At 37.2% G+C, this 26,455-nt stretch overlaps 1 protein-coding gene across 2 annotated transcripts in view; it reads right to left on the bottom strand.

Annotated features, from left to right (window-relative positions):
* Positions 1-26,455, bottom strand: part of LAMA3 (laminin subunit alpha 3) — a 130,063-nt gene that overhangs the window by 21,134 nt on the left and 82,474 nt on the right. For both annotated transcript variants that reach the window (XM_087931160.1, XM_026699292.2), the window contains exons 45-60: positions 24,926-25,036; positions 23,497-23,608; positions 22,388-22,555; positions 21,729-21,925; positions 19,901-20,017; positions 19,437-19,591; positions 16,109-16,250; positions 13,937-14,036; positions 12,622-12,738; positions 12,193-12,372; positions 10,970-11,112; positions 10,500-10,679; positions 7,942-8,093; positions 7,695-7,854; positions 3,045-3,178; positions 114-258 (exon numbers count right to left, since the gene is read on the bottom strand). In XM_087931160.1, the coding sequence (XP_087787286.1) occupies positions 114-258; positions 3,045-3,178; positions 7,695-7,854; positions 7,942-8,093; positions 10,500-10,679; positions 10,970-11,112; positions 12,193-12,372; positions 12,622-12,738; positions 13,937-14,036; positions 16,109-16,250; positions 19,437-19,591; positions 19,901-20,017; positions 21,729-21,925; positions 22,388-22,555; positions 23,497-23,608; positions 24,926-25,036 (2,313 nt within the window). The remainder of the gene's footprint in view (positions 1-113; positions 259-3,044; positions 3,179-7,694; positions 7,855-7,941; positions 8,094-10,499; positions 10,680-10,969; positions 11,113-12,192; positions 12,373-12,621; positions 12,739-13,936; positions 14,037-16,108; positions 16,251-19,436; positions 19,592-19,900; positions 20,018-21,728; positions 21,926-22,387; positions 22,556-23,496; positions 23,609-24,925; positions 25,037-26,455) is intronic.

Below are 26,455 nucleotides of genomic sequence, written 5' to 3'. Positions count from 1 at the left end.
TTTCAGAACAATTTATCTGTATGGATCTTCCTTTCCCTGTGCCTAATTTCCTTCCTTCCTCTTCTTTCCCACTTTCCACTTTGCCTGGAAACATTTACATGAATATTAATTACCTGATTTTCTGCAAAGAACACCAACCCGACATCTGAAGTAGTTTGAATTGTTTGTTCATATCTTATGTTTGCTAAGTCTGAAGAAACTTTGATATGTGCATAACCTATGCCTTCAAAGTAAAATTCATCAGATTGTTCTCTGTATCTGAAATATAGAAATTTGCAGATGAAAATGCTACCATCCTACCAAGCATATCTGATATATCAAGAAATGTTTTAAATACAGAAAACAGTCAAGCTAAGTGAAAATGGTGTTTCCCTTCATAAGGAAATAAACTATATGTGAAAGCTATGTCAATCCTTCACAGATATTTGTTTTCTTATTGTTTTTAACACTTACACATTTATGAAGTTTAAATAATATCTTACAATTGGTTTTATGAATTCAAAAATAAAGCAGAGAAGAAAATAAAGCTGAGAAGAAATTGCAAGTTAACCAAACTTCTTTATCTTTCTCCATCCTGCAGTTGTATACATTTCTTTAAATTTCAAAACTTGCCTCACAAGTTGCACTAAGCTATTTTTATTTCAAATATATTTATTGAATAAGTCACAATTCAAACATCATGCTGAGCACCACTCCTTGTTTCAAAATCACGATCAGTGGGATCTCATAAGGAGCTTGTTAAGAAGCTTAAACATGACTCAAAGAGATGGGATAGTGGCTCAAAGACTAAACTAGGATAGGGAACTCAGGTTCTTCGTTTTCAGCCACTAAAGCTTACTGAGTGACTTGCGACCACTTACACAGTATTTCAGTACCCCAGTGCATTGGGAGGGTGGGGGATTGAAGGAAAAAGTATCCTAAAGGAAGGTGGGATATATATATCAAATAAATAGAATACAATTGCAATTCAACTTTGATTTCATGTGTGTGGATCATGTTGCTTCAATAAGAAACCTATAGCACCTGCACAATAGTTAATCAAACTCTAAATCTATTTGAAGGCATCCACTTAATCTGTCACTTTGAATCAATTAAGCAATTCACTTCAAAGTTTTGAAATGAAGACTTGATCCAATTGCTTATGCAAAGTCCCATCTAATATATGTTAATGGCGTGTATGAATGATCTTGGAGAGACAGGAAGAAGAGCTATAGACTAGGCAAGGGCCAGATAAGAGATAGCTCAGCCAGCAAAAAGAATGTAGGCATGGCAAACATGTCAGAAGGAATGCTCCTTAGTTTCTTGGATTGTAAAGCTGAGGGAACAGAGATTTATTTTCAGACTATAGAATAATTAACTTAATGTAATCTTATAATAAAGATAGAACTCGAATGTCTGGGTGTGTTTCTCATCTGGACTTATCTCGTAAGGCTAATCCATATGGAATCAAAAGCAAACATACTTAATGCAGTGGTGGCTAACCTTTTTGGGCTCCTGTGCAAAAATTGTGCACACGCTTGTGCGTGCACGCTCACATGCCAGCACCCAGAAGGCAATGCGCACCCCCCACGCCCCCTGCGCATGTGTGTGCAATCCCCCCATGCCCCCCCCCCCACGCTGCCCTCTTACCTGCACTGTGCCTCTCAGCTGATTTTCGGCCTCCCAGAGACTTTAGGAAAACTTCTGCAGCCTTTGCAGGCTGTCAAATGGGCCCGCTTCATCACTTCCAGTATTTCCAAAAATACAGGAAGTGATGAAATGGGCCTATTTTTCATCCTGCAAAGGCTTTCCTTCAAACAGGCCCAAAATCAACTGTGAGGCGCGTGCATGCATAGTGAAGTAAGTTTGCCTGCGGCTCACGTGCCGGCACAAATAGCTCTGCATGCCACCTGTGGCATGCGTGCCATAGGTTCATCATGATGGGCTTAATGCAATGTGATAGCTCAATCACAGAATAAGGAAAGTAAGAGAATGCATGTAACATTTTAACTGAAGCTCAGTGAGAATTGAAATATAAGATCTATAAATGTGAAAGAGAAGTTTGGCATACAGAAAAGAAGTTGTGAATAAGTTTAACTGTTGTTAGTCCAATGTCTAACTTCTTCTGCTCTCACTGACTGCATTCTTCAAGTGGTAATAAAATGTCTATCCTATGCCAGCCCATATCATGCACTGGTCTCAGAAATGAACCTAACCCAGAGGCATCCATAGATTTACCTATTTTTTTAAAAAAAAAAGCACTGTGCCATAACTTCCATCCCTTTAATACATGTACATATTGCCACAATACATGTAGAAAAAGATTAAGGCTTGTATCACATTCACACCATGCAGTTTTTGTCATTTCTTCCATGTGACTCTACACCAGGGCTGTCAAACTCACAGCCCACGGGTCAGATGCATCATGCGCTGGCCACACCCATGCCCAGTTTAGCGAAGAGGAAAAAGTTACGTGATGCCGCCATGACGATGCGAGTTTGACACCCCTGCTTTACACTTTACACTTTGCATTGAACGCATCTCCAAGGTATGGCCATTGGAGTCAATATGCTCTGAAGGATATTCTGAAAACGCTATCTCAGAGGATGTCTCAGTCAAGAACCCCAGAGGGCACTTAGTTTACCCAAGCTCAAACCCTAAAGGAGTCCTTCAATATTAATTCTGATCATTTGTCAGAAAATACTTCTGCCCTTTTGTGGGGTTTACATAGTTTCATCATATAGATCCCCGAAAATCATAATAACAACTCACTGAAAGCTTCAGCCACCCATATCTGACCTTACAGATAATTAATAACATTCTAAGTAAGTGGAGGGGAATACGTTATTGTAGATCAGATTTCAATAGGTACAAGAACAAGGAGTAGCATGGCTGTGTATGTGACCAACTTAAAATCTGAATATGATTTTAAAAGATACATAGAAGCTTTCAAAAGCTGATAATAAATATCCATATTTGAATAGGAGAAACAGAATGCGATAGATTGTGCTTGACAACATTCCACATTGATAATTATCTAAAACACATTTAGAAAAAAAAATTACCTCCTGCATGGTTGCACCACAGTAGTATTAAGATTAAAAGTCCTCTTGAAATTGTACAGACTGAAAACTCTGTCATTTAAGCTATCTAATTCAACGCAGCCTTCATAATGTGGATAGTCCAGTACACTCGGAGGCTGTAAGAATAAGAACACTTTTCAAAAAAAAAAGCGGCAAATTTCAATAATGCCCAGTACTGTATAAACATAGAAATTGCAATTGTCATGAGATTCTGTAGCCACTGATACATTTTCATTATTGCATTACACAGACCCAACTATTACAATTACATTCAGTATTCCATATCCTTAAAATTTTAATTCTTAATTAAAAGAACTTAAAAAGAAAGGTTTTAGTTTTTAAGATTGCAAAAATAATTTTGAATATTTGGGATTTACTGATTCACTGAATGTTTGCCCTAATAACTAAAAATCTCACATTCTCAATTCCTCCAGCCTATTTTGAAGTCAACCATGCAGTTATACTCCTTCTTCAGAAAAACAGGCAGAGAAAACCATGAGACAATGTGTTTACTCTTCAGCTGATCAATAAGTATGCAAAATCAATTATCCCCTGAGTGTCCCATCTAACGGGATAATTTTTTATTATATCAAACAGCAAACATGAGAGCTTTTTGGAATGTAATTGAGATTCTAACTAGCCTACAGATGATAAGAGATGCATATAAGTATTATGAGGTGAGTTATTGTCTCTGTGATAAGAAATAATGGAATTCTTGGTTGCAAATTTATTGAAAATATGGTTAAAAAATATTTACTAGAATATACAAAGAATCCCACAGTTTACATTCATCCAAGTAGCAGATAGATAATTTTTAGGTTGATCAGATTAAAATTTCTTTGAAAAGATTAAAATTAAATATTGGGAAAAAATGAAAAAAAAAGCCTCATAATTTATCAGCACATTATTTAAAACAAGAGAAACACAAAATGTAATCTAATTAATTTATACTTTTTCACTTGTATTTTGATATAAAATAAGTAATTTTATGATCTTGATGATACTGTAGATCAACAGCAAATGAGTAATATTTTGAGTGAATTTGATATTCAATTGTTACCACAGGATTGTGCAAGAATTTTGAAAGCAACTTTGGAATTTCAACAATATTTGAGACAATTCAAATGATGAAAAGCAGAAAGCCTCCAGCCTAGACGGTTTCCCTATTAAATGGTATAAATATTTTACAGTTATTTTGAGCGCAATATTATAAGATGTTTATACTAAATAATTTACATATGATTTATTGCCTTTATCTTTTTATGAGGCTTATATAAAATGAATTTAAAATCAAGTAAAGGTTCTAAATTCTATGGAAAGGTATAAACCCATGTCATTAATTAAGGTGGATACTATTAACTGTTTTGTTGGCTAGATTATTGCAGTGAGTGTTATCATACATAATTTATCCATCTCAGTCTAGATTTATTAAAACTAGACATCAGACAATTTACATTTATTAATAGATATTTTGGACATAGCTCAAGATGTATTAGATTCTGCTGCATTAAAATCTTTAAAAGCTGAAAAGCTTTTGAAACATTTCAGATTAATTTTCTAAAGCAAGTTACATGTGGATTTCCACCTTCTTTATATGGATTGCAATTATATTTGAGAGCCAATTTGATGTAGCGGTTAAAGGATAGAAACAGGAGAACTTAGGCATGAAGCCAGCGTGAAGCCTATCTCTTAACATCCTAGAAGAAGGCAATGCCAAGCCCCTCACATCCCAGACATAAACCGTTTCAACTCCTTCCCTCAAAACGATGCTATAGAGCACTGCACACCAGAACAACTAGACACAAGAACAGTTTTTTCCCAAATGCCATCACTCTGCTAAACAAATAATTCCCTCAACACTGTCCAACTATTTGCAAAGTATGCACTACTATTACTATTAACCTTCTCATCACTCTTTATCACCCATCCCCTCCCACTTGTGACTGTATGAGTGTAACTTTGTCACTTGTATCCTTACAATCTATACTGTTTCCTAGTATGATTTGATTGCTTATTGTATCCTATGATTATTATTAAGTGTTGTACCTTATGATTCTTGACTCTTCATGAATGTATCTTTTCTTTTATGTATACTGAGAGTTTGCACCAAGACAAATTCCTTGTGTGTCCAATCACACTTGGCCAATATGGCCAATAAAGAATTCTATTCTATTCTACCGTGTTTCTCCAACAATACAGCCTCCCCCAATAGGAAGTCCCAGCATGTTTTATCGGCATAAAATGAAATTAAGCTCCTCCCCCCAAATTAAAACCTATATTAAAACATGCGAAATGGGGGGGAATGGCGAGGGGGCCTTGCCGTTAGGAAGTACTTTTGTTGCACACCCAGATATGGTGCTGCCTGCGTTGACCTCAGCATTAGTGGGGCACTTTGTATCGGGAGACCTTCCGCCACTGTTGCTTTCCCTTCTCCCTGTGCTGCCGTGGCATTTAGAGCAACGCTGCGGTGTTTGGCGCAGCCACGCATGGCCAGCCAGGGCTCCTCCTTGCAACCGGAGCCTGGCAGAGACACTCGGCTTCAGGTGCTCCTTTCGCTGCCTTCCTGGGCATCGTTCGAAGGCAAAGCCCATTCTTTTAAAAACGATGCCCTACTACCAGTATGACAAAGCCTCCCCTGCCCGAGAGGGCAGCCCAACCCCAAATGGGGAGGCAAATCTTCTGGGGCCACAGTGCGGGATCGGCCCACCCCCGGAGAAGTGCCCAGCCACCATCCCTGCCTGGTGCTGGGCAGAGCGTGAAGAGCTTCACCTGGGGCACCCAGCGCAGCTGACAGGCGCGCCCTTTTGCCCGGCAGCAGAGCTCTGGCCAAGGCAGCGAGCGCTTCCCCCACGGGCCCACCGCTCATCCCGCCAGGGTCGCACCAGAGCCGGGCGGGTTGGGCAGAGCTGGGAAAGTGAGCCGCGGGTGCGTGACCGCCTGCCAAGTGAAAGCCAGGCCGACCCAAGCTTGGCTTCCCAAGCCCCTCCAGCCCGACCCCAAAGGGGCCACTGGGACAGGCTGCCCAAGGCAGTGATAGCGCCCACCCATCCACGGACAGGGAGGCAAGGTGACAGCAGTGCTGCTTCCCTGGCCAGCAGGTCTGGTGGAGAAAGCCCGAAGCCACCCATCCTTTCCACCCCTCGCCCAGCCCGTCCCCACGCATCTCCAAACGCGCTGGCAGCTCCAAACGTTGCAGCGGCACGGGCATCGGGCAGAGGTGCTCACTCAAAGGGGCTCAACTCAGAGGAGGATGCGGTGCATGCCTAGCGTTTGGAGCAACACCGCGGCAGCATGGGGAGAAGGGAAAGCAACTGTGGCAGAAGGTCTCCCGATACAAAGTGCCCCACCAACGCCGAGGTCAACATCAGAGCTGTCGCCGCCCGCCCGCCCAAGGATGCAAGGGGGGAAATTAAGTCACCCCCAAAAAGACGGCCTAGCCATTTTTTCGGGGCTCAAAAAAATAATATGACCCGGCCTTATTATATGAGAAACATGGTATTCTATTCTATTCTATTCTATTCTATTCTATTCTATTCTATTCTATTCTATTCTATTCTATTCTATTCTATTCCATTCCATTCCACTCCACTCCACTCCACTCCACTCAACTCTATTCTGCTCTACTCTACTCTACTCTATTCTATTCTATTCTAAAATTTGGCCCAGAAAACTCTGTGAATTGTTTATGTTCAATTTTACTCCAAAGATAGATAGCGCTATTTTACTTGAAAGTAAATGCAGAATCTGGAATAGTAAATTTTAAATCAATTATTTTATAATTATTATTTTAAGGAATTTCAATGGCTTCACACAGACTTTTTTTGCCTAATATACCACAGTGGGAAAATGAACACCTGAAGCAGGCCTTAAACCACGGGTGTCAAACTCGATTTCATTGAGGGCTGCATCAGGGCTGTGTTTGACATCAAGGAGGAGGCAGGGGGCATGGCTGGTTTGACATTACTCGTATTGGGGCACCTTTGGTGGCCCGAGTGCTCTGCCAGCAAAAACAAGTTCCCAAGCTCTGTTTTTGGCTGCGATGGCCTCTTGCAACCCTCTGCCAGCGAAAATAGAGCTCTGTTTTCACTGGCAGAGGCACTGCGGGCCAGTCCTTTGCTGTTTCCAGGGTAGCCCTGAGGGCCAGATATAAGCACCCCATGTGTCAGATCTGGGCCACAGGCCTTGAGTTTGTCACCCCTGCCTTAAACCTCTGCTTGAGGTGCTTCAAAGAAACTGAAGTATTCTTGGTTTTGATGAAATCTGCTTCTGAAACCAAATTGATTTTATATTTATATTAAAAAATTTTAAATGTGATAGGTTTGATAAATCTATAATTTTTAAAACTCTTTTACTATAACTGAAAAAAAATCAAAAAAAATCATGGAAGCTGACTAATTTGTTCGATTTTCAAAATTTTTCCTCTTTGTTTCAAATCTGGGTAATGCTTAACACAGAATTTTGACCAAAAATAAACAATAACATAACCTCTCAAGGCATATCCTACAGTGGAGATATTTCCAACTACTTTTTTATAAGAACAATATGATAAAATTATGAGAAGTGTCATCTATTGGATTACAAAAAATAATGATATATTTTTTCTAATATTTGCATAAGACATAAAACTATTACCGTAAATTCTGGTGGATATCCTCCCACATAGAAGACCACTTTGTCAGGATCCAAGTTAAGAAGAGTGTTACTATTCCTACTAGAATCTTGAGGTACATATTTGGATGACAAATCTGAGGATGCAGCATGCTTGTATTCTAATTCTGCATACTGGTAAATTCTAGAGAAGAAGAAAAATGCATAAAACTGAAAGTCTTCCAATATGAGTGCAAAATAATTGGAAAGGATCTATTTTAAGGGTCCATACCTCTTAAATGAGACTTGATCCAAAGTTATGTCCCTAGTGTTTTTCTCATACAATTTTTCCATCACTCGTATTTCATTTTCGGAGCCTCCTAGGTTATAGGCGCAAATAAGATGACCACCACGAATAGCCATACCGATATAGTTGCTGGAACTCTGAACATGAAAGCTTAAGTTAATTCTTCAGACAACTGCTATATACTATATAATCCTTTTTTTAAAAAAAAAAATTCGAACATAACACCTGCAAAGGAGGTGTATGCAAACAAAATCACTAGTGCGGGGACTTGTTTTCAATTTTTCTCAGTCTGCTGAGATTTTTTTTAATTCCCACATAAGCTTGTGTTCACCCTGGGACAGAAGTTGCCTTACAGATAAATCTAAGTTCAATGTAGATATTCAAGGCAATTGGATGGTACAAATCTGGGCCGTATCTAACAAAATGAAATTCAGTGTAGAGAAAAGTAAAGTCCTACACTTAGGCAAGAAAAACCAAAAGTACACATATAGACTGGGTGAAACCAGGCTCAATAGCAGTAACTGTGAGAGGGATCTGGGAGTCTTAGTGGACAACCAGCTAAATATGAGCCAGCAGTGTGCAGTAGCCGCCCAAAAAGCTAATGCAATCCTAAGTTTTATTAACAGAGGGATACAATTAAGTTCAAGGGAGATACTAATACCACTCTATAAAGCCTTTTGTAACACCACACCTAGAGTATTGTGTCCAGTTTTGTTCACCACATTATAAAAAAGATGGTGAGTCTCTAGAAAAAGTACAGAGAAGAGCAACCAGGATGATTAGGGACTGGACACTAAAACATACGAAGAACAGTTACAGGAACTGGACTTGGCTAGTCTAGTAAAGAGAAGGACCAGGGGAGACAGGATAGCAGTCTTCCAATATTTTAGGGGCTGCCACACAGAGGAAGGGGTCAAGCTATTTTCTAAAGTGCCTGTAGGCCAGACAAGGAATAATGGATGGAAATTGAACAAGGAGAGATTTAACCTGGAAATAAGGAGAAACTTTCTGACAGTGAGAACAATCAACCAATGGAACAGCTTGCCCTCAGAAGTTGTAGGAGCACCATCACTTGAGACTTTCAAGAAGAGATTGGACTGCCATTGTCAGAAATGGTGTAGGGTCTCGTGCTTGGGTGGGGGGTTGGACTAGATGACCTATAAGGTCCCTTCCAACTCTGATTATCTGTTATCTGTTAAATCATCCAAAGAACTCTGAATGGGTGTTTGTAATCCTCTAATTATCTGATAGAAAGTTCTAGCCATCAAATTCAGAGTTATGCAGGCTAAATCATTTCCATTAATATATATTATTATACAAATCTACACAAACGTACACATAGTAAACCCTGATTAACAGACTAATAGGTGAAATGGTGCCTGTTTCAGCCAATGTCCGTTAAAGGGTGAATCAGATTTATGTATGTCTAAAATTTTCATATATAGTTCATAATATAAGACACACAATGTCCAAAGCTTCACATGAAGGCTTAAAACATCTACATTCTAAGAATCAATTAGAAGAATTATAATAGGATGGGTAATTAACACAAATAGTTCATGACATTTGATGCTTTTAGAAAGTAATTATATGGCTCCTTTGACATAATGACAGGAGCTTGGCTCTATTTTCAGCTATAACTCCATTTATTTCCTGCATTAAAGATACATTCGGAAGATAATTTTGACCATTATTCAAATGATAAATCCCAAATTGCAAATATCAGGTAAATAATTTGTTGGGGTGGAAGAAGTCACCGAAAATATGGGTATTAATATCTTAGATCGGCTTGCTGTTTAGTGCCTAAAACTGACATGATAACTGATATACAGGTTCAAGAAAACCCTGACTGATGTCTCAAGGCCTAGAATAAAGTAAATATATTGATTTAAAAGACTGGAATGCTTAGGATAGGGGTCCCCAAACTTGGCAAATTTAAAACTTAAGCTATGCTGGCTGGAGAATTCTGGGAGTTGAAGTCCACAAGTCTTAAAATTACCAAGTTTGGAGATCTCTGGCTTAGGATTTTAAATCCGACTCTGCCAAATAAAGATAGAGATTAATTTCTGCATTTTGCAGTAAACTGACATTTTGCTTACATTTGATTTCTTTCTTGACAGAGTGACTCCATTTTTTAAATTCTGGAACACTCTTATATTGTTTTCAGTTTAAGAACTTTCAATTGAACTAGTCAATATTGATTGTTATTATTTTACGTGATCTTCTTTAAACATTAAGCTTAATTATTTTCTATATGTAATATAACCTTAATATGCCAAAAAAGATAAGGAAAAAAAATAGCAAACCAAACAAGAAAAAAAAAATCAGAAACAGAGGGAAAATAACAATAAACTAGCCAGGTAAGAAAAAGAAAAAAAAATCTTAGAAGTAATGTCAAAATATAGCTAAGACAGAAGTTTAAAAAATTAAAAGACTAACACTTAAAATTAAACAATGAATAAACTACAGTAAAATAAAATTTATTTTGGTTATAGATTTGTGATTTTTCAATAATGGCTTGGTAAGAAATAGTCAACACTTACATCTTTGTTACCCAGATACATGACAAACATGTTGCGTGTTTGTGGTTGTGTCATGTGTTCCTTTTTATCAGGCCTTTGTAGAAAGAAAGAAAGGGAAGTATAACCCTTCAGATCATCCAGGATATCAGGAAGTCGAACTTCAACTCCCGATTTGCCATTGAATTTCATAGGGATGGCTACCTAAAGTAAGGTTTGCAAGTAATTACAAACTTAGTTAGTAAGCAAAGCTTCAACTTACATACATTTCAGCAAGCCATACCTTATTTACAGTATATCATTCTTAAACAATTCAACCAACTTGGACTTACACAGTTTTGTTAACATTACTTATATCAATATTGGCCTGACATATGTAGGCATCCAAAATAAAATATTTTTGAGAAAAAATACATAAAGCATATATAAAAATGTTTGGATAAGTATGGGAGAATAATTTTTTAAAAGGAAGCAAGATATCTTTTGCCACAGACCTTATTTGCAGCATCTCTGGCTTTCTGGATGAGTTCCCTGATGCGATTTATATTCTCAGTTATATTGCCTGTTGATATGACTTGCTGATTGATATTTGTAATCTTGTTAAACAGATCTGGGAGCATGCTTGTTAAGTTATTTACTGTTGAAAGCATTTTAAAATGAGGGAGAAATACAGGATATTACATATCAAAATACAGATTGCCAATTTTACACATAATTATTACAATTTTGGCTAAAGGCTAAAGTAATTGGGAATTTAATTTTTAGTTATTAACAATACACTAGTTTATTTACTTGCTAATTATTATCCCCAAGTGGATACAGAAAAGGAAAATGATAATTGTCCAGCTTGCTATGCCCTATTCTGTTTTCAAGAACACAAACTAGAAGGAATAGCTACTCTGTTAAAGCTTAAACATATTAACAGCTTTTTCTAGTCTTCCAAATGTCTTGAACTACAAAAATCTACATACCCAACATCTACATACCCAACAATTCTTCAAGGTGAAGAATTCAAACTCGTGTAAACACCCACTGGGAAATAGAATTATTATTTTGGAGGAAACAGGACTAGTATTGTACTATTATATTAGCCCAATAATCACTATAGCTCTCTAACAGTGCTATACAACAGAAAAAGTGAAACTATTTCCTATATACAAAATGAGGCTGATGCAGGAAGTGAATAGTCCTGTGTAGACTTGCTTCGCTATATAAACTTGCTTCAACTTAACAAGTTAAACCTACCTGTGATTTGTTAACCTAAATTTACCACCACAATCAGTTAAACCTACCCATGACTTGATTTTGAAAGCATTACAAGCAGTTTTCCCAACTGCTTCAACCCAATGACTATGCCCTTAAAATGGAGGAAGGGGGTTCAAGCATTTTTGCTGCTGCTTAGATTTTACCAAAGTCTCTAAAATCATATATCTGAGGACTGACTTCCATACGTCTATGCTATTTAGGTTTTGTCAGGTGTTGCTATGCAATATCTTGGAAGAGATTATTCTAGAATGAGGACCTAAATTATCTGGTTTTGACTTTTCCAGAAAATCTCCACAATGTTTGGTTCTATAACACTCACAGAGTGTATCTATTAAGTGACGACTCAATAGACATTTCAACAACTGACCTTTTTCAGAAAATGATACAAGAAAACTCTGGCATTAATTTAAAAATAGCTTAAGGAATCCATAGAAAAGGAAAAAAAAGTTACCTGAATGGCTTGCTTCTCTCAAAGCCTTGTTGAAATCAGTAATCTGTATATTTTCATAGGTGTTCTTTATGTTCTCAACTCCAGCTTTAATGGGGTCCAGTTCACTGCGTACATTTGTTGTAATATTGTTGGCATTTTTAATCATGGTATTTGCAGATGTGATTAAGCTCTCTGTCTTATCTAGGTGGCAAATAAAGTGGCACATAAATTCAGGATAACATTTGTCTTTTAAGATACAATAATATGTAAAATGCTCTCTCCTGAAATATACGAGGCTTATATTCTGCACTATTGTAAGTAACTATATAATTTTTATACATTTTTTTGTTTCTTTTCTTTCACTTAGTGCTTTTTTTAAAATAAAAAAAACATGGGTACAATAAATCCAATAAAATGCACATTAGTAGAAAGCCACATCATATTACTTACCTCTCTTTATTCCCTGGAGGTTATTTTGGAACTCACTAAGATTTTCCTGTATTGCAGTTTTTTTCCGTTCAGCTTCCTGAAGCTTGTTCCTCATAACATCAAGTGCTGGATTGAGATCTATAAAATAATCTACTATAAATCATCCTGACAATTATGGATTGCCCTCACTTTATTACTAATAGTAGTTTTACTATTCATGCTCCTATAACTCACTGCTTTCTGATGAGTGTCTGTGTTTTCCTCTAGTTATTCTTTTGCCCAGATGGCCAGATCATGAACCCATTACAGCCGAATTCATTTCAGTGTAATCCTACTAGGCAAATTTAGCTACATTTAAATATATAGCTAATTTTCAGACTTTAGAAAAAGTTCAGAGAAGAGCACCTAAGATGATCAAAGGCCTGGAGGTTAAAACGTATGAAGAACAGTTGCAGGATTTGGGTTTGGCTAGTCTAGAGAAAAGAAGAGCTAGAGGTGACACAATAACAGTATTCCAATATTTGAGGGGCTGCCACAAAGAAGAGGGGGTCAAATTATTCTCCAAAGCACCAGAGGGCAGGACAAGAAACAATGGTTGGAAACTAATCAAGGAGAGAAGCAACCTGAAATTAAGGAGAAACTTCCTAACAGTGAGAACAATTAACCAACGGAACATCTTGCCTTCAGAAATTATTGGTACTTCATCACTGAAGATTTTTAAGAAGACAGTGTACAGCCACTTGTCTGAATTGATACAGGGTCTCCTGCTTGAGCAGGCAAATGGACTAGAAGATCTCTAAGATTCCTGCCAGCTCTATTTTATTCCAAATATGACTTTGGTTTGAACTTTTTAGAAATATCAGAGTCCCTTTCCCAGATAAGTTATAATTACTGGTAGTCAATGGAAGGAATCCAGTTCAAACTTCCAGTTTATTCTGGAAGTTGAAGTTCATACTTCTTATAGTTGCCAAGACTATGAATCACTGATATAAGAGGAGGAAACCACTGGATTCTACAGCCTCCCGTCTCTCACACACAACTTTTACTAGGTTGAGTTTTGTAAGATCTGTTTCTCTGAAACTCATTCTGTTGAAAGGCCATCTTAAAACAAAGAAAATCACTTTCACTACCAACTCCCATACTCTTTATCAAACGTAGTGACTGTGAACTAGGGTGATGTGAAAACTTCCAATTTTTGAAAAGGAGTCAGTCAGTGGTAAATATATTATAACTTATTTTCTAACAGGGTCAGGTCTGGAACAATAATAGAGGATGAAACCCTAAAGCTTTTTATCATATTTTGTAACACTTGCAATGTACGATGTGTTGATGATACCTTGCAATGTCTTCTGTGTTTCTCGTGCTTTGTTTAACACTTTTCCACTGTTGGTTTTCAGTCTTTCAGCCATTCCAGGTAGATCTTTTTCATCCACTATCTGAAAATGAAGCACTGACAGGTAAGAGGTTTGTACAGCAAAAGAAGTGCAATTTCATAATGCAAGCCAGCAGTAGCAGAATTGCTGTAACTGTTTTGTGTGAATTCAGAACATTTAGAACTAGAGGTTGGTGCAAAATGAAGCAAGTGGCCAAAAGAGGGCCAGAACAGAGCAATATGCTCCAGACGCAGAGCTATTATAATACAAAATCTGTTTCTTTTGGAGTTTATTTATCTCAGTAGGCAAAATCTCTCTCTCTCTTTATCTATCACATTTGAAATAACTTCCCTGGGAGAGAACACAATGCTTATCTCTACTTCTATCTGACCAGAACCCTGGTAAGTCTTTTCAGATTGCGTGATTTTGTGCTACCATTTGTTCTATTCATCCTACCTATGACTGAAGATTGCTATAAATTTCAGTGATTGTCATTATTATCCGTACTATTGTTACTAGATTATTTTTATGTAATGTTATTGTATGTCTACTTTTAGTTTTATTCATTATAGGTTTATGTGTTTTCCCGTTTTCCCGAAATGTGTTTTCATTTCATTTGATTTGAATCTCTCTCTCTCTCACTCACACACACACTCTCTTTCTCCCTATCTCTTAGTTGCTATTTAAAAAAAATGTGCATTCCCTCATAAATCACCTGGCAATCAAAGATGTTTCTAGTGTTTCCTATCACAGCTATCATATAGCAATTATTTTTCCTTAAGAACTTGTTTGTAAGAAGAAGAAGAAAGAACATGGGAATTACAAATGTAAGTTTATACTATCTTTTTTCCTAATAAATTTCATTTGAAGCGGAGTAATTATCTGGAAATCGAGATGGTACATAGGGTGATAAAGTCAAGACAAAAACTAATTAAACAGAATTCTGATGAGAATAACTACATAAAGCTAATATGCTTGGTCTCCGATAACTTCTTCCAAGAGTCACATCAAAAACTACAATTTAGTCCAACTTTGGGAGATCATTCGAACTGCTTTTCAGGTTTCTAGAAGCCAGGGGTGGCTTTCTAGAAACCAGGGATTCTACCAGTTCGCACCTATTCACTAGAACCGGTTGTTAACATTCTAAGCAGTTAGGAGAACCGGTTGTTAGAAGAAATTACTGGCCTAATCTTGTAAGGAAGGCAGGAAGGAAACATTCTGGTGTTGCTTACAGAAACTGCCTCTCCATTAACCCTTTTTACATTCTTGGCAGGACTAGACTTCCTGTCTCAGGAACTTCTCTGGAGTTTTTTTTCCCCTCCTTTGCTGGTACTTTGCTTGTGTGGAGTGATCATTCAAAGTTACAATGGCACTGAAAAAAGTGACTTATGAATGCCATTTTTCACACTTACGACTGTTGCAGCATCCCCACAGTCATGAGAGGCCAGGTGAGGAGATGCATGCCTCGATGTGAGTGATATTGAGTTGGCCACGCCCAGCCAATAACATGCCCACCAAGCCATGCCCACCAACTTAGCCACACCCACAGAACCAGTTGTTTAAAAATTGAATCCCACCCCTGCTAGAAGCTATATAAGATCTTAAGGTCTGCCTCAATCTGTTACTGTCCTAAAAGTGCAATAGATCACATGTTAAGTTTGTTTATTTTTCTGCTGGGCAGGAAGAGGGTGGTCTGAAAGTAGTTCTACATCCATTACTTTGTCAAAATCAGACCAGATTTCCCTTTGAGATTTAGGCTTGCAGTGACTATTCTTTTCTAGAGGTAAAAGATCAATTAAAATAGTCCATTAACATGGATTCAGATGAGTTCTAGGGATCTTCTTATAGTTTGGTTGGTGCTCCTTTACAGAATTAGCTTTTGCTAAGATTGCTCTTTAGCATCTTCTCCTGCAATGCAGAACACGGCCAGCCTCTTTGCATACATTTTACATTAAGGCAGCGCGCTCACTGAAGACAACTAAAATCCTGTCTTCAGAATTTATACAGACAGGCTCTGTTTGTACAGTTTGGCCTTCCCAAACAATGCTAATATCTGAGATCAACTTCCTTTGCTGAATTCTTTTGTATTAAAAAATAAAGCAATTCTATAGGATGTGCATTTAGAATACTCTTACCGATGTAGCTGAATCTGCTGCACTTAATGCTTTGTTGGCTGCTGCTTCTGCTGCTCTAATAATATCAGAAATGTTCTCAAAAGTGGTAGCACCTTCCATAAAACAGGTCACAAGCTCATTCTTGCTGGCATTCTTCTTGAGTCTGTGGAGAGGAGGGAAGCCAAAATATAGTAAAAGTATCAAGTAAATTAAAATACTTTAGTTGATACTTTGGCGAAAGAAAGAAAGAAAGAAAGAAAGAAAGAAAGAAAGAAAGAAAGAAAGAAAGAAAGAAAGAAAGAAAGAAAGAAAGAAAGAAAGAAAGAAAGAAAGAAAGAAAGAAAGAAGGGAGGGGGAGAGATGGATGGTGTAGACCAGGGCTGTCAAACTTGTGGCCTGCTGGACAGATGTGTCACACGCTGGCCACATCCACGCCCAGTTTAGCAAAGGGGGGGAAAGCCATGATACATCATATGCCTCTGCCATGACAATGTAAGTTTGACACCCTTGGTCTAGACTATGCAACTTTATTAAACACAGCATATTTTGTATGATAGGCTAATTTGAAATGCTTAGTGCCATTTAAAGAAGAGACAATCACTAATAAAAGTATATATGAAATCAAAATGAATCCATTCAGGAAATAAATTATAAAAAATGGAAATGTGTATAATTTCATCCCCAATTATTTTGAGGTGGTGGTGGAAGGGATTAATTCAGGAAAAGCATAGTCTAAACCAGTATTTCTTAAAGCATGGTTCAAGAACCCCTGGGGACCTCTCAAAAGCTTAGGGATCTGCAGAATCAATATTATTAGCTAGATATTGAAAATACATTATTTTTAGAAATTTAAAACAATCTTACCCTTTTCATTATTAATTTGTTTAAAATATTATTTTCTTCATTAAAATATGTTATTTGTTAATATAAATAATGGCTTTAATATTGTTATTTTTAAACAATACAAAGAATAAATATTCTAAGGTGTCAATTTTAAATTTTAGTATAGTAACTATTGATAAATGTAAACCGTACAAAAAGGTTTTTGGGTCCTCTGTAATTTATAAAACTTGGAAAGGGTTCTTAGAGCACAAAGTTTAAGAAATACCGGTACTAGTCTGAACAAAGTAAAATGCTTCATACATCCTAAAGGCTTATATTTCATACTGAAATCAGCATAATACACATGTAACTTTGCTTAAAGCATGCCCAGCAAGTTCAAATTGTCCCATATAAAATTGGACTATCTATTCTTTTCTGAAAAATTAGAAGCAAGTATGTCAAAACCTACAATCCTCCCAAAACGTATACCAATGCTTTCCACACCCAAGGAAGGAACAACCACATACAAAGGAGAAGAGAAAGTTAAAGAATATGGCGCAGCACCCAGTTAAGTATATACATCCCATCAAAAGGATTGTTCCTATAATATCTGCACTGGGCAGGGAAAACTGCTACCTAATAAGATTCAGAAGACATAAGGATAAGGAGGATAACTTAGGCTCTTCTCTCCAGCAGACTTGATCTGTTATTAGACCAACTGAGGAATCTGTCTATCTGCTCTTAAAATTTGCCAACTTCCTAAAATACCGGCCTCAGAATTTCTGCTCCAGCCATACTGGCAAACATCATCACTGACTAGGCAGCATTTGGGCCCCTCTTCAGGAAACTTAATTGTGTCCCCAATACCTTAAATGTCATTCATCTCTGCAAGGCAGTATAGCACTCTCCCCATTCCTCTTAAATCAGTTTCAGCATAAATATTTCACAAGAAGAGTTCTCCGCTCCTCTACTCGTTGTAGAATACCTTATGCCACCAGACTTGAAATTCTAGACCTAGAATACCTTGAATTACGCTGTCTTCGGTCTGATCTAAGTATGGTATATAAAATCATACATTGCAATGACTTACCTGTCAATGACTACTTCAGCTTCAACCATAACAACACAAGAGCACACAATAGATACAAACTCAAGGTTAACCGCACCAAACTTGATTGCAGGAAATACGGCTTCAGCAACAGAGTGGTCAATGTCTGGAATACTCTACCTGACTCTGTGGTTTCTTCCCCAAACCCCAAAAACCTTTAACCTTAGACTGTCTACTATTGACCTCACCCCTTTCCTAAGATGTCTGTAGGGGGCGTGTATAAGCGCACCAACGTGCATACCGTCCCTATCCTATTGTTTCTTTTATTTTTCTTATATGTACCCATTTCATGTATTCATACCATGTTTCTCAAAAAATAAGGCTGGGCCTTATTTTTTTTTGACCCCTGAAAAAACGGCTAGGCCATCTTTTTGGGGGTGACTTAATTTCCTCCCCCACCTAGAGTGGCCCATACGCATGTACCTCGCTGCGAGGCCGCTTCTATCAGCCAATGAAAGCTCCCCAAAGGCAGAGTCCCCAGCTGCTTCAGGGCATGGCATGACTGCCCATGTCCCCTCGCCTTTAGGCAGTCTCTTTCGGGCAATGGAAGCTCCCCAAATGCAGTCACCAGCCACTTCGATTGGCCAGTAGAAGCGGCCTTGGGGCGAGCGCGCACACATACACTCCCCTTGCCACGAGGCTGCTTCTTTCAGCAGACGAAAGCTCCCTTGAAGGCAGAGTCCCCAGACGCTTCAGGGCGAGGCGTGGCTGCCCATGTCCCCTCGCCTTTAGGCAGTCTCTTTCAGGCGATGGAAGCTCCCCAAATGCAGTCACTAGCCACTTTGATCGGCTGGTAGAAGCGGCCTCACGGCGAGGGGAGTGTGTGTGTGCGCTTGCCCCGAGGCTGCTTCTACCAGCCGATTGAAGTGGCCGGTGACTGCATTTGGGGAGCTTCCATCGTCCGAAAGAGACTGCCCTAAAGGCGAGGGGACACAGGTAGCCACGCCATGCCCTGAAGCGGCTGGGGACTCTGCCTTCAGGGAGCTTCTATCAGCTATCGGGGTATCTAGCCTAGGCTACCTGCAGGGCACTCCTAAAGGCAAGTTTTCTCCCCATCCCCCCCGCCCTTCCCCCGCCCATTTCTCTTCACCTCATGTAGTTCTAACGAACGATGTGAGAAATGGCGGGGAAAAGCATGGTTTAAATAGGCCTAAATTTTGGGGGCGGGGCTTAATTTCACCTCATGTCTAGAAACCTGGGCCTTCCTATTGGTGGAGGTCGTATTGTTGGAGAAACACGGCAACTATGTATATATACTTATACCTATTATCTTGTAAGCGACTGACAAATCAAAATAAATAAATAAATAACTACATAGTTTACCTTTCCAACAGAAAGGAACCATGTCCAATATATAATACACTTCAAGCAAGGAACAAACCATTCTGAAACAATTAATTTACAAGAAAGAAGACATACTCATCCAACTTTCTTGCCAGGTCTTGTAAAGAGTTGGCATACATTTCTGCTTTCACTACCAAAGGTTCCTTACTGGACGATAAGAACTGGCTCTTCAGTTTTTCATCCAGATCTTTCTTTGCTTCATCCAAATTGGCAGCTAGGCTTTCATATTCCTGGAATTAGAAGAGAGTTTTATGCACTGTGACTAAGATGCATTACATATCTATACGAAATACGTGGCAAATTTTTGTTTACTTTAATTTCTTTTATAAACTCCAATGGCTGCACTTTGATTACATACAGCAGTTGAGCCAGAGATGCCTCTTTTCATATGTGAATAGTAACAAATCCTATATTTTGCAAGACGTTATTACCGTCTACAAAACCAAGTTATTATTGGTAGTATATTCTTATTTTATCATAATATGAATGTTATTTTCTTCTTTTCAGCCTTATAAAAACTTTAATCCTTTCAAATTTACCTCCTTACTCTTCTGGAACAATTCAAATATACTGTTTGTTTGAGACACTGATGCTTTAGCAGAATTCAGAAGATCCCGTATGGCACTCTGTTGTCTAGTCACCTCTTCTGTCTGTTTCTGATAGAAAAATAAAAAGTGACTCCCTTTTTAATGGAAAATAATGTTCTGTAGCATAATTACTACTTATACATTAATTTAAATATGGTTTTTATATACTGCCACAATCATACACAGACATTTGGTAGCTCAAAACATCAAAAAAAACCCAATAACAATAGAAGTTTTATAAAATAAAGCCAACAGACAAACCTAAACTCCAAATGATTTGCTGTCAGCTCTTAAATGCTTTCTATTAAAGCTTTGTTTTAAACAGCTTCTACCAATACTAAGGCCAAACACATTTCTCATAGGAAGCAATTATCCAGAGGACTGGTTCAACAATGGAAAAACAACTTCCTGAAAATAGTGAAGGGCCACCAGTTACTCTCCCAGTGGCTGGGAAAAGTTAGAATCAATAAGATTGAGATGAAAGTGGCTGGGCATATTCCAGAAAAGAAAAGCATTTGAAAGTATGCAATTCAGCCAATACCTAACTCATTATCTCATTTGGGGATATGGTATAACATTTTTTTTTAAAGGTGGAAATGTAGATCTGGTATAAAATGACATTGACCATGGGGTGTGAAAGTGAAGAGTTTTTCTCTTGAGCTATTTCCTAAGAAACCTCTTCAGCAAATAAATCATCAAATTAAACAGAGCCATTGGTCTGTGAGGTATGGGAATTCTCATAGTCTGGGAAAGAAGAGAGAGGTTTTCAAAACATGGCAGCTAAATAGAAGACAGATGTTTCAGCCTTACCTCTTAAGCGAAATGTCAATCCATTTGTTAGGGATTCGGTGAGAAAGAAATTCAAACCGTTCATCAACACTCCATCTTAATGTACTTACTAATAAACTAGGATTGATCCATACTTTTCTAGTTAACTAAAACTTTGTAACTGAATCCTTTTCTTGACATTAAACCTGATTAATGAGAATCTCTGTGATTTTTTTTTCTCCCTTGGTCATATGCTGCTGTTAGGTGCTTGAACTACCTAATGTCTCAGTCTATATGGCCCTCAAGGATTTGAAGGAGCAGGTCCCTGTTCACCTGTAATGTCCACCCACTTAGTGCATTATTTATTTATGCTTTGTTTTTCTGCATGGAGACATGGATATCAGGGTGAAGCCCTGTACCTAACGGCTCCTGCCCTTCAAGGACAACTTTGTGGCTGAATTTAGGCCCTAGGCAAGTCCATGGTCTAACTCTTTCTTGCCTGTTTTCAACAGGTAAGACCTCCCACTTGGCATTACTCTTTGAGAAGACTCTGCTTGGCAACCAAGAGCAAATGCTGTTCTGAATTAAATCTACCTTGTATTCACTGCTGAAGAACTATTTCTTTTACTGAACAGTGATGAATCTCTTAGGTATTTGGCATAGAACATGAACTAACAGAACATGAACTAACAATTTTGACATGTCCTGGTATGATTGGGTCAGTCATGGTATTTGCAGTACAAAAAGAATGGGCTGCGGCTTGCCAGATGACTAAACCTTTGCTTAATTATTTCTTTTAGATAAACTATGTTATAGCATACTAAAACAATAAAATAGCAAAAAAAAAACCATTACAAAATCTAATTCACAAAATCGTTTACAGATGCATTAACATTTGCAATAGCTTTTGCCAAATTTCCCCCAAATTATGGAACTTTCCCCATTTAATACAACATGGATAAAGATCCATCAATCTAGATAGGTAAGAAGGTAGACAGGTAGATAGATTTACCTCAATATCTTCCAAAAGACGTTTATTTTCTCCATTTAAATTTTCAGCTAGCTTGATTTGTTCTTTTGCCTCTCTCAAAGATTCATGAAGATCATTGAGCTTGGATTCATATTCATTTAGTGAATCTCTCACACTTTTGATGAGCCCTTGGTTGTTTGCTTTACGCTTTTCTAGTTCATTCCTTATTCGATCTAGCACTATGCAGAATGAACAAAGCAAAACAGGAATAAATCAAATATCCTATGAACATTAGGTCCTTCAAGTCTTTTTGTCTCACAGTCTTTCTATAATTCAATTTCTCATCAAGAAATTATTTTTAGTTGGATAGATCACCTGGCCTGGTAAGTGTAAATATAGATAAGAATTATCCTTCAATCCTATATATTTTTATCTTTATGTTTCCAAACTTTCTATAAAGGTTGTATGACAACAAAAGCTCAACTCAAGTCCAAAACTACTTTCAAGCAGCAACAAAGTACAATATTATTAAAGTGACTATTACCAGTTTTCTTCATTGTTAGACCACAACTTCCTTCACATCTATTACATACTCAGTGAGTATTTCCAGGTAAGGCAACAGTCTTTCTCCATCTATTCCCACCTTAATAAATCCAATCAAGCCCTTTCTACCAAAAACATTTACAGTTTATAGCTCTTACAGTGTTGGGCTTTTCCTTTCTCCTTTTCTGCTTCTGTTAACTGTTGGCCAAAATTGCGGTTTCTCATTTCATTGATCATTTGCTGAGCTTGCATCAGCTCTTTTGCAGAGTGTTTTATGGGCAAAGAGTTTCCCTCTGTAGAAGTGCCGTCTATCTGTCCCAAGAGAACTAAGACAAGAAAAACATTATTTGAATAAATAAGAAACTTTTACCATACCCTATTACAAAGATATGTGGCATATTTTTAAAGTAGGAATGCAAACATGAGCTCTTCAGGACAGTTGCAAGTCTCTCCAGAAGTCAGATCAATTTGTAGTGATAGAAATGGGAAATTGTTAAATATATGAAAAAAACTATATTAATTATAATTGGTTTTGTCTTATTCTGACCACTTCTTGGACTGGAGCCCTAACAAACCAATAATAAATCAGATAAAATACAGAACCTGTAAGCAGTTGCATATCCCTCTTTTAAATTTAAAAGGTAGAACTTTCCATTCAATATACTATAAGTGAAGTATTAATGACATCCTAATTTATCTCAGTGGATAGAAACTGCCAATGCACGCAGGCTTATCAAAATATTGCAATCTTATCCACGACTTCTCAGAAGTAAAGTTAATTTAGTTCAATGAGTCCTATTCCTGAATACATGGCTCTAGAATAATAATATATCTCCCTTGACAGATGTTCCAAACTGATATTTCCATCTCAGGTTTTTTTATTGATTGATGGGTTATTAAGAGGATAACCCATCAATCAAAGGCAAGAAGTCTTTGGATGTTATGGCTATCATGAAGGTGACAAACACATCAATATCTTATTATTGCAGAAACAGGTACTGAGGAGGACAGTAAAAAACCTTTTTCACTAAGAATGAGTTCAAAAACTGCTCCCACTACTACAGCAATAAGGCTTTTAAACAATTTCCAGTGATGTAAGCAAAAAATGGTTAAAGCCTAAATGAGATGTAAATATCTCTGTATGCATGAAAGAACAAATTGAAAACTGCCTGCTATGGTGCTGGAGAAATTAGCCAAGAATTAGTTTGGTTCGCAGGCTGATATAATTTTCCCACCCTTAATGTAGAAGAAAAGACATCACTCTTACCATTAATATGGATGAGAATAGATTGGATCTTTGAAATTAAAGCTCTTCCTCTTTGATTAGTTTTACTAAAATTATTTAAAAGAGTCTGTGCTTTCTTGTAATTACCTTCAGCCTAAGATAGTGAGTTAAAAATTAGATAACATTAGTAAAAGTTTGATTTAAAAATATTTAATCATATTGATTTATCTGGGTGCATATGTACCACTCTACTTCATTATCACATGTCTTGGTAGAAGCCAGTATAATTTGCTATTATAATGTGACTAATTTGACCAAAGGATGAATTTGGCATTTTTAGATATTCTTAAAACATTTTTAAAATGTATTTATTGCATAAACTTTACCAGAATTATTAAACAGATATCACACAAATATAAAGATACAAAAGCAAAGGAACTATTAAACATAAGTAAAATATTATGAAAAAATAAGTATTGATAACTTGTGAGAAATCTGCTCACTCAAAATAGAAACCAAAGCTTTGGGGGATAAGTGCAACAATGCATCCTTTTTGAGAACACTCTATGATGATCACCAAGTTTCTCACCAACAAAGAGTGACAAAGAAAATGCCCCAAGTCAAACACTTCTATAGATTTTATGTCTCGTTGACATTGACAAACAGAAATATAAAAGAAATGATACAATTACAGGTAGTCCTTGAGTTACAACAATTTATTCAGCGTTTATCTGAAATTAAGGCCGCACTGAACAAATCTTGCTTACATACAGTCCTTGACTTACAGCCAAAATTGAGTCCAGAAACTCAATTATTGAGTGAAGTGGTCATTAAAGAAGATGTCACATGACTGCCCGTGTAATTGCTTCGCTCAACAACTGCAATCCTGGCACTCCTGATTGTGGTTGTTAAATGATCATGGAGTTCATTAAGCTGACACAGTACTAGATAAAGAATGTGGGGTACCTCAGGGCAGGGAAAGACACTGAGAGCTCCACTGAGAAGCTGAAAATCTTCCCTGATAAAATCCATGCAGGGTTTTCAGCTCCTGCGTGAGAGATGTCATGTAGACCATCCCTTAGGCCTCCCCCAACCACCCGAGGCACCTGCACTGCCTATTGTTGCTTCTTCACCCTCTGCTTGGATTTGGGGTCCCTCTCATCTCTAAGGGCTGGCTAAAAAAATTCCTGTCAAAAAATGTCATTTCTCCTTCACACATAGAATGCCTTCAGCAGGATGCAGGAACAGGACTCAGATCTTCTGGATGTGAGCTGCATTTCTCCACCCTGCACAATATGGACATTAGGGTAACATTTGCCATTTATTAAAGATACCTTGAGACATGTTCTTTAACTTTTATTATTTTCATTTTATATAAAGTCTTCAAATCTCAAATATGATTAGTAAACACAAATTTTTATTTAAAAAAGTCATGGACTGATAGCAATATGTATAAGTTTTAAACACTTACCTTTTCTTTCAGAGCATTAATATTTTGATTAAGGTGAGACAAACCTGTCTCCAGTTCATCTACCTTTGAACGCTGAGTTTTAACAACAGAACGAGAGTGATCCAATAGACTCTGAAAATAAAGGCAAAACAAAATGGGAATCAGCAAACTGAACACATTCCAAATACAATATGGAATTAGGAAACATACACTGGACAGAAAAGCACTGGAATGAGACTTCATAAATTAGCTCCTATTGCCATTAATAGATGAAGAGATGACTAAATCATGAGATAGAGTTCAACAGCAAAATGTTACCCAGATGCCCTGAGACTTGAAAGACACATACTTTGACAGCAAGGAGGACCAAGGAGAGAAGTGTTAGAAATTAATCTGCAATAGGCCAGAATGCATCTTAAGCATGCTGATTTCAATAGATTTTAAAATCTACCAAATCCTGTGTAGGACAATGAACAATAGTGGATATTTCTTTATACATAGCTGCAATTTTCTGTGAAATGTTGCCTTGTTTATTTAAATTTATAGTATTTCTATTTTGAAGGAAACTCAAAGGATATGATTAACATTTAAATAAAATCAATATCATAGCAATATATTTAAAATTATCAGGAAAAACAGAAACAATAAAATCTTAGCAATAGCAGAGCCAAACATTTCTAATTTTCTTATTTAGAAAGTTTCAATGATGTAGAAAGGTTCTGTTTTGCTAAATCAAAACAGAGAAAAGAATAGATAATTCTATCTGAGGATATTCTAAAAGGCTGCAATCAAAAAGATTATTTTGTTTCCCCAGCCTATCTTCAGAATACATGGGTAACATAAAAGTGCTTTCAAAGATGAAATAATTCAGAAGATGTTAATATAGAAGAAGATAGAAAAGATCAAAGACTTGACTCCCAGTCATGTATGGTGAATAGAATAGAATAGAATAGAATAGAATAGAATAGAATAGAATAGAATAGTATTCTTTATTGGCCAAATGTGATTGGACACACAAGGAATTTGTCTTTAGTGTATATACTCTCAGTGTACATAAAAAGAAAAGAAATACATTGATCAAGAGTCAATGACTTTGCAGCTGGTATGACTCTTCTCACAAAATATCGCAGATATCTTAGGTAATAACACTTTATTGAACTTTAAAAAAATATAAAATAAAAAGGCAAAATATAAAATAAAAAGGCAAAAAAAAAAGTTGAAGGGAGGAAAGTGGGACAAAGGAAAAAGCAAAATTAGAGGTACAGCCCAGAAGGAACAAAAAGCTGTAGAAAAGGATAACTTCCAACTTTCTTTGGTACAGATATAAGCATTGAATATAATGCTTCTTTGAACTAGAGTAAAACATAGCACGCAGTTCTTCTATAGGTATAAACAGTTCTAATGATCAAATCCCAAGGCTAAAAGTACCTTTATTTCCATTTCAATCAAAATTTTAGCACTATGCTTTTGACTAACTAACCAGAAGAAGGCAATATTGCTAAATGCTGCCAAGAATACATGTCCATGAAGTCAGCAGAAGTTGTGCAGGAA

The sequence above is a fragment of the Pseudonaja textilis genome, chromosome 3, assembly GCF_049901715.1.
Source record: "Pseudonaja textilis isolate UNSWEBS1 chromosome 3, rPseTex1.2, whole genome shotgun sequence".
NCBI classification, from domain to species: domain Eukaryota; kingdom Metazoa; phylum Chordata; class Lepidosauria; order Squamata; family Elapidae; genus Pseudonaja; species Pseudonaja textilis.
Note: the sequence above shows the minus strand (reverse complement) of the source record. Positions and strands in the feature narration are given on the sequence as shown.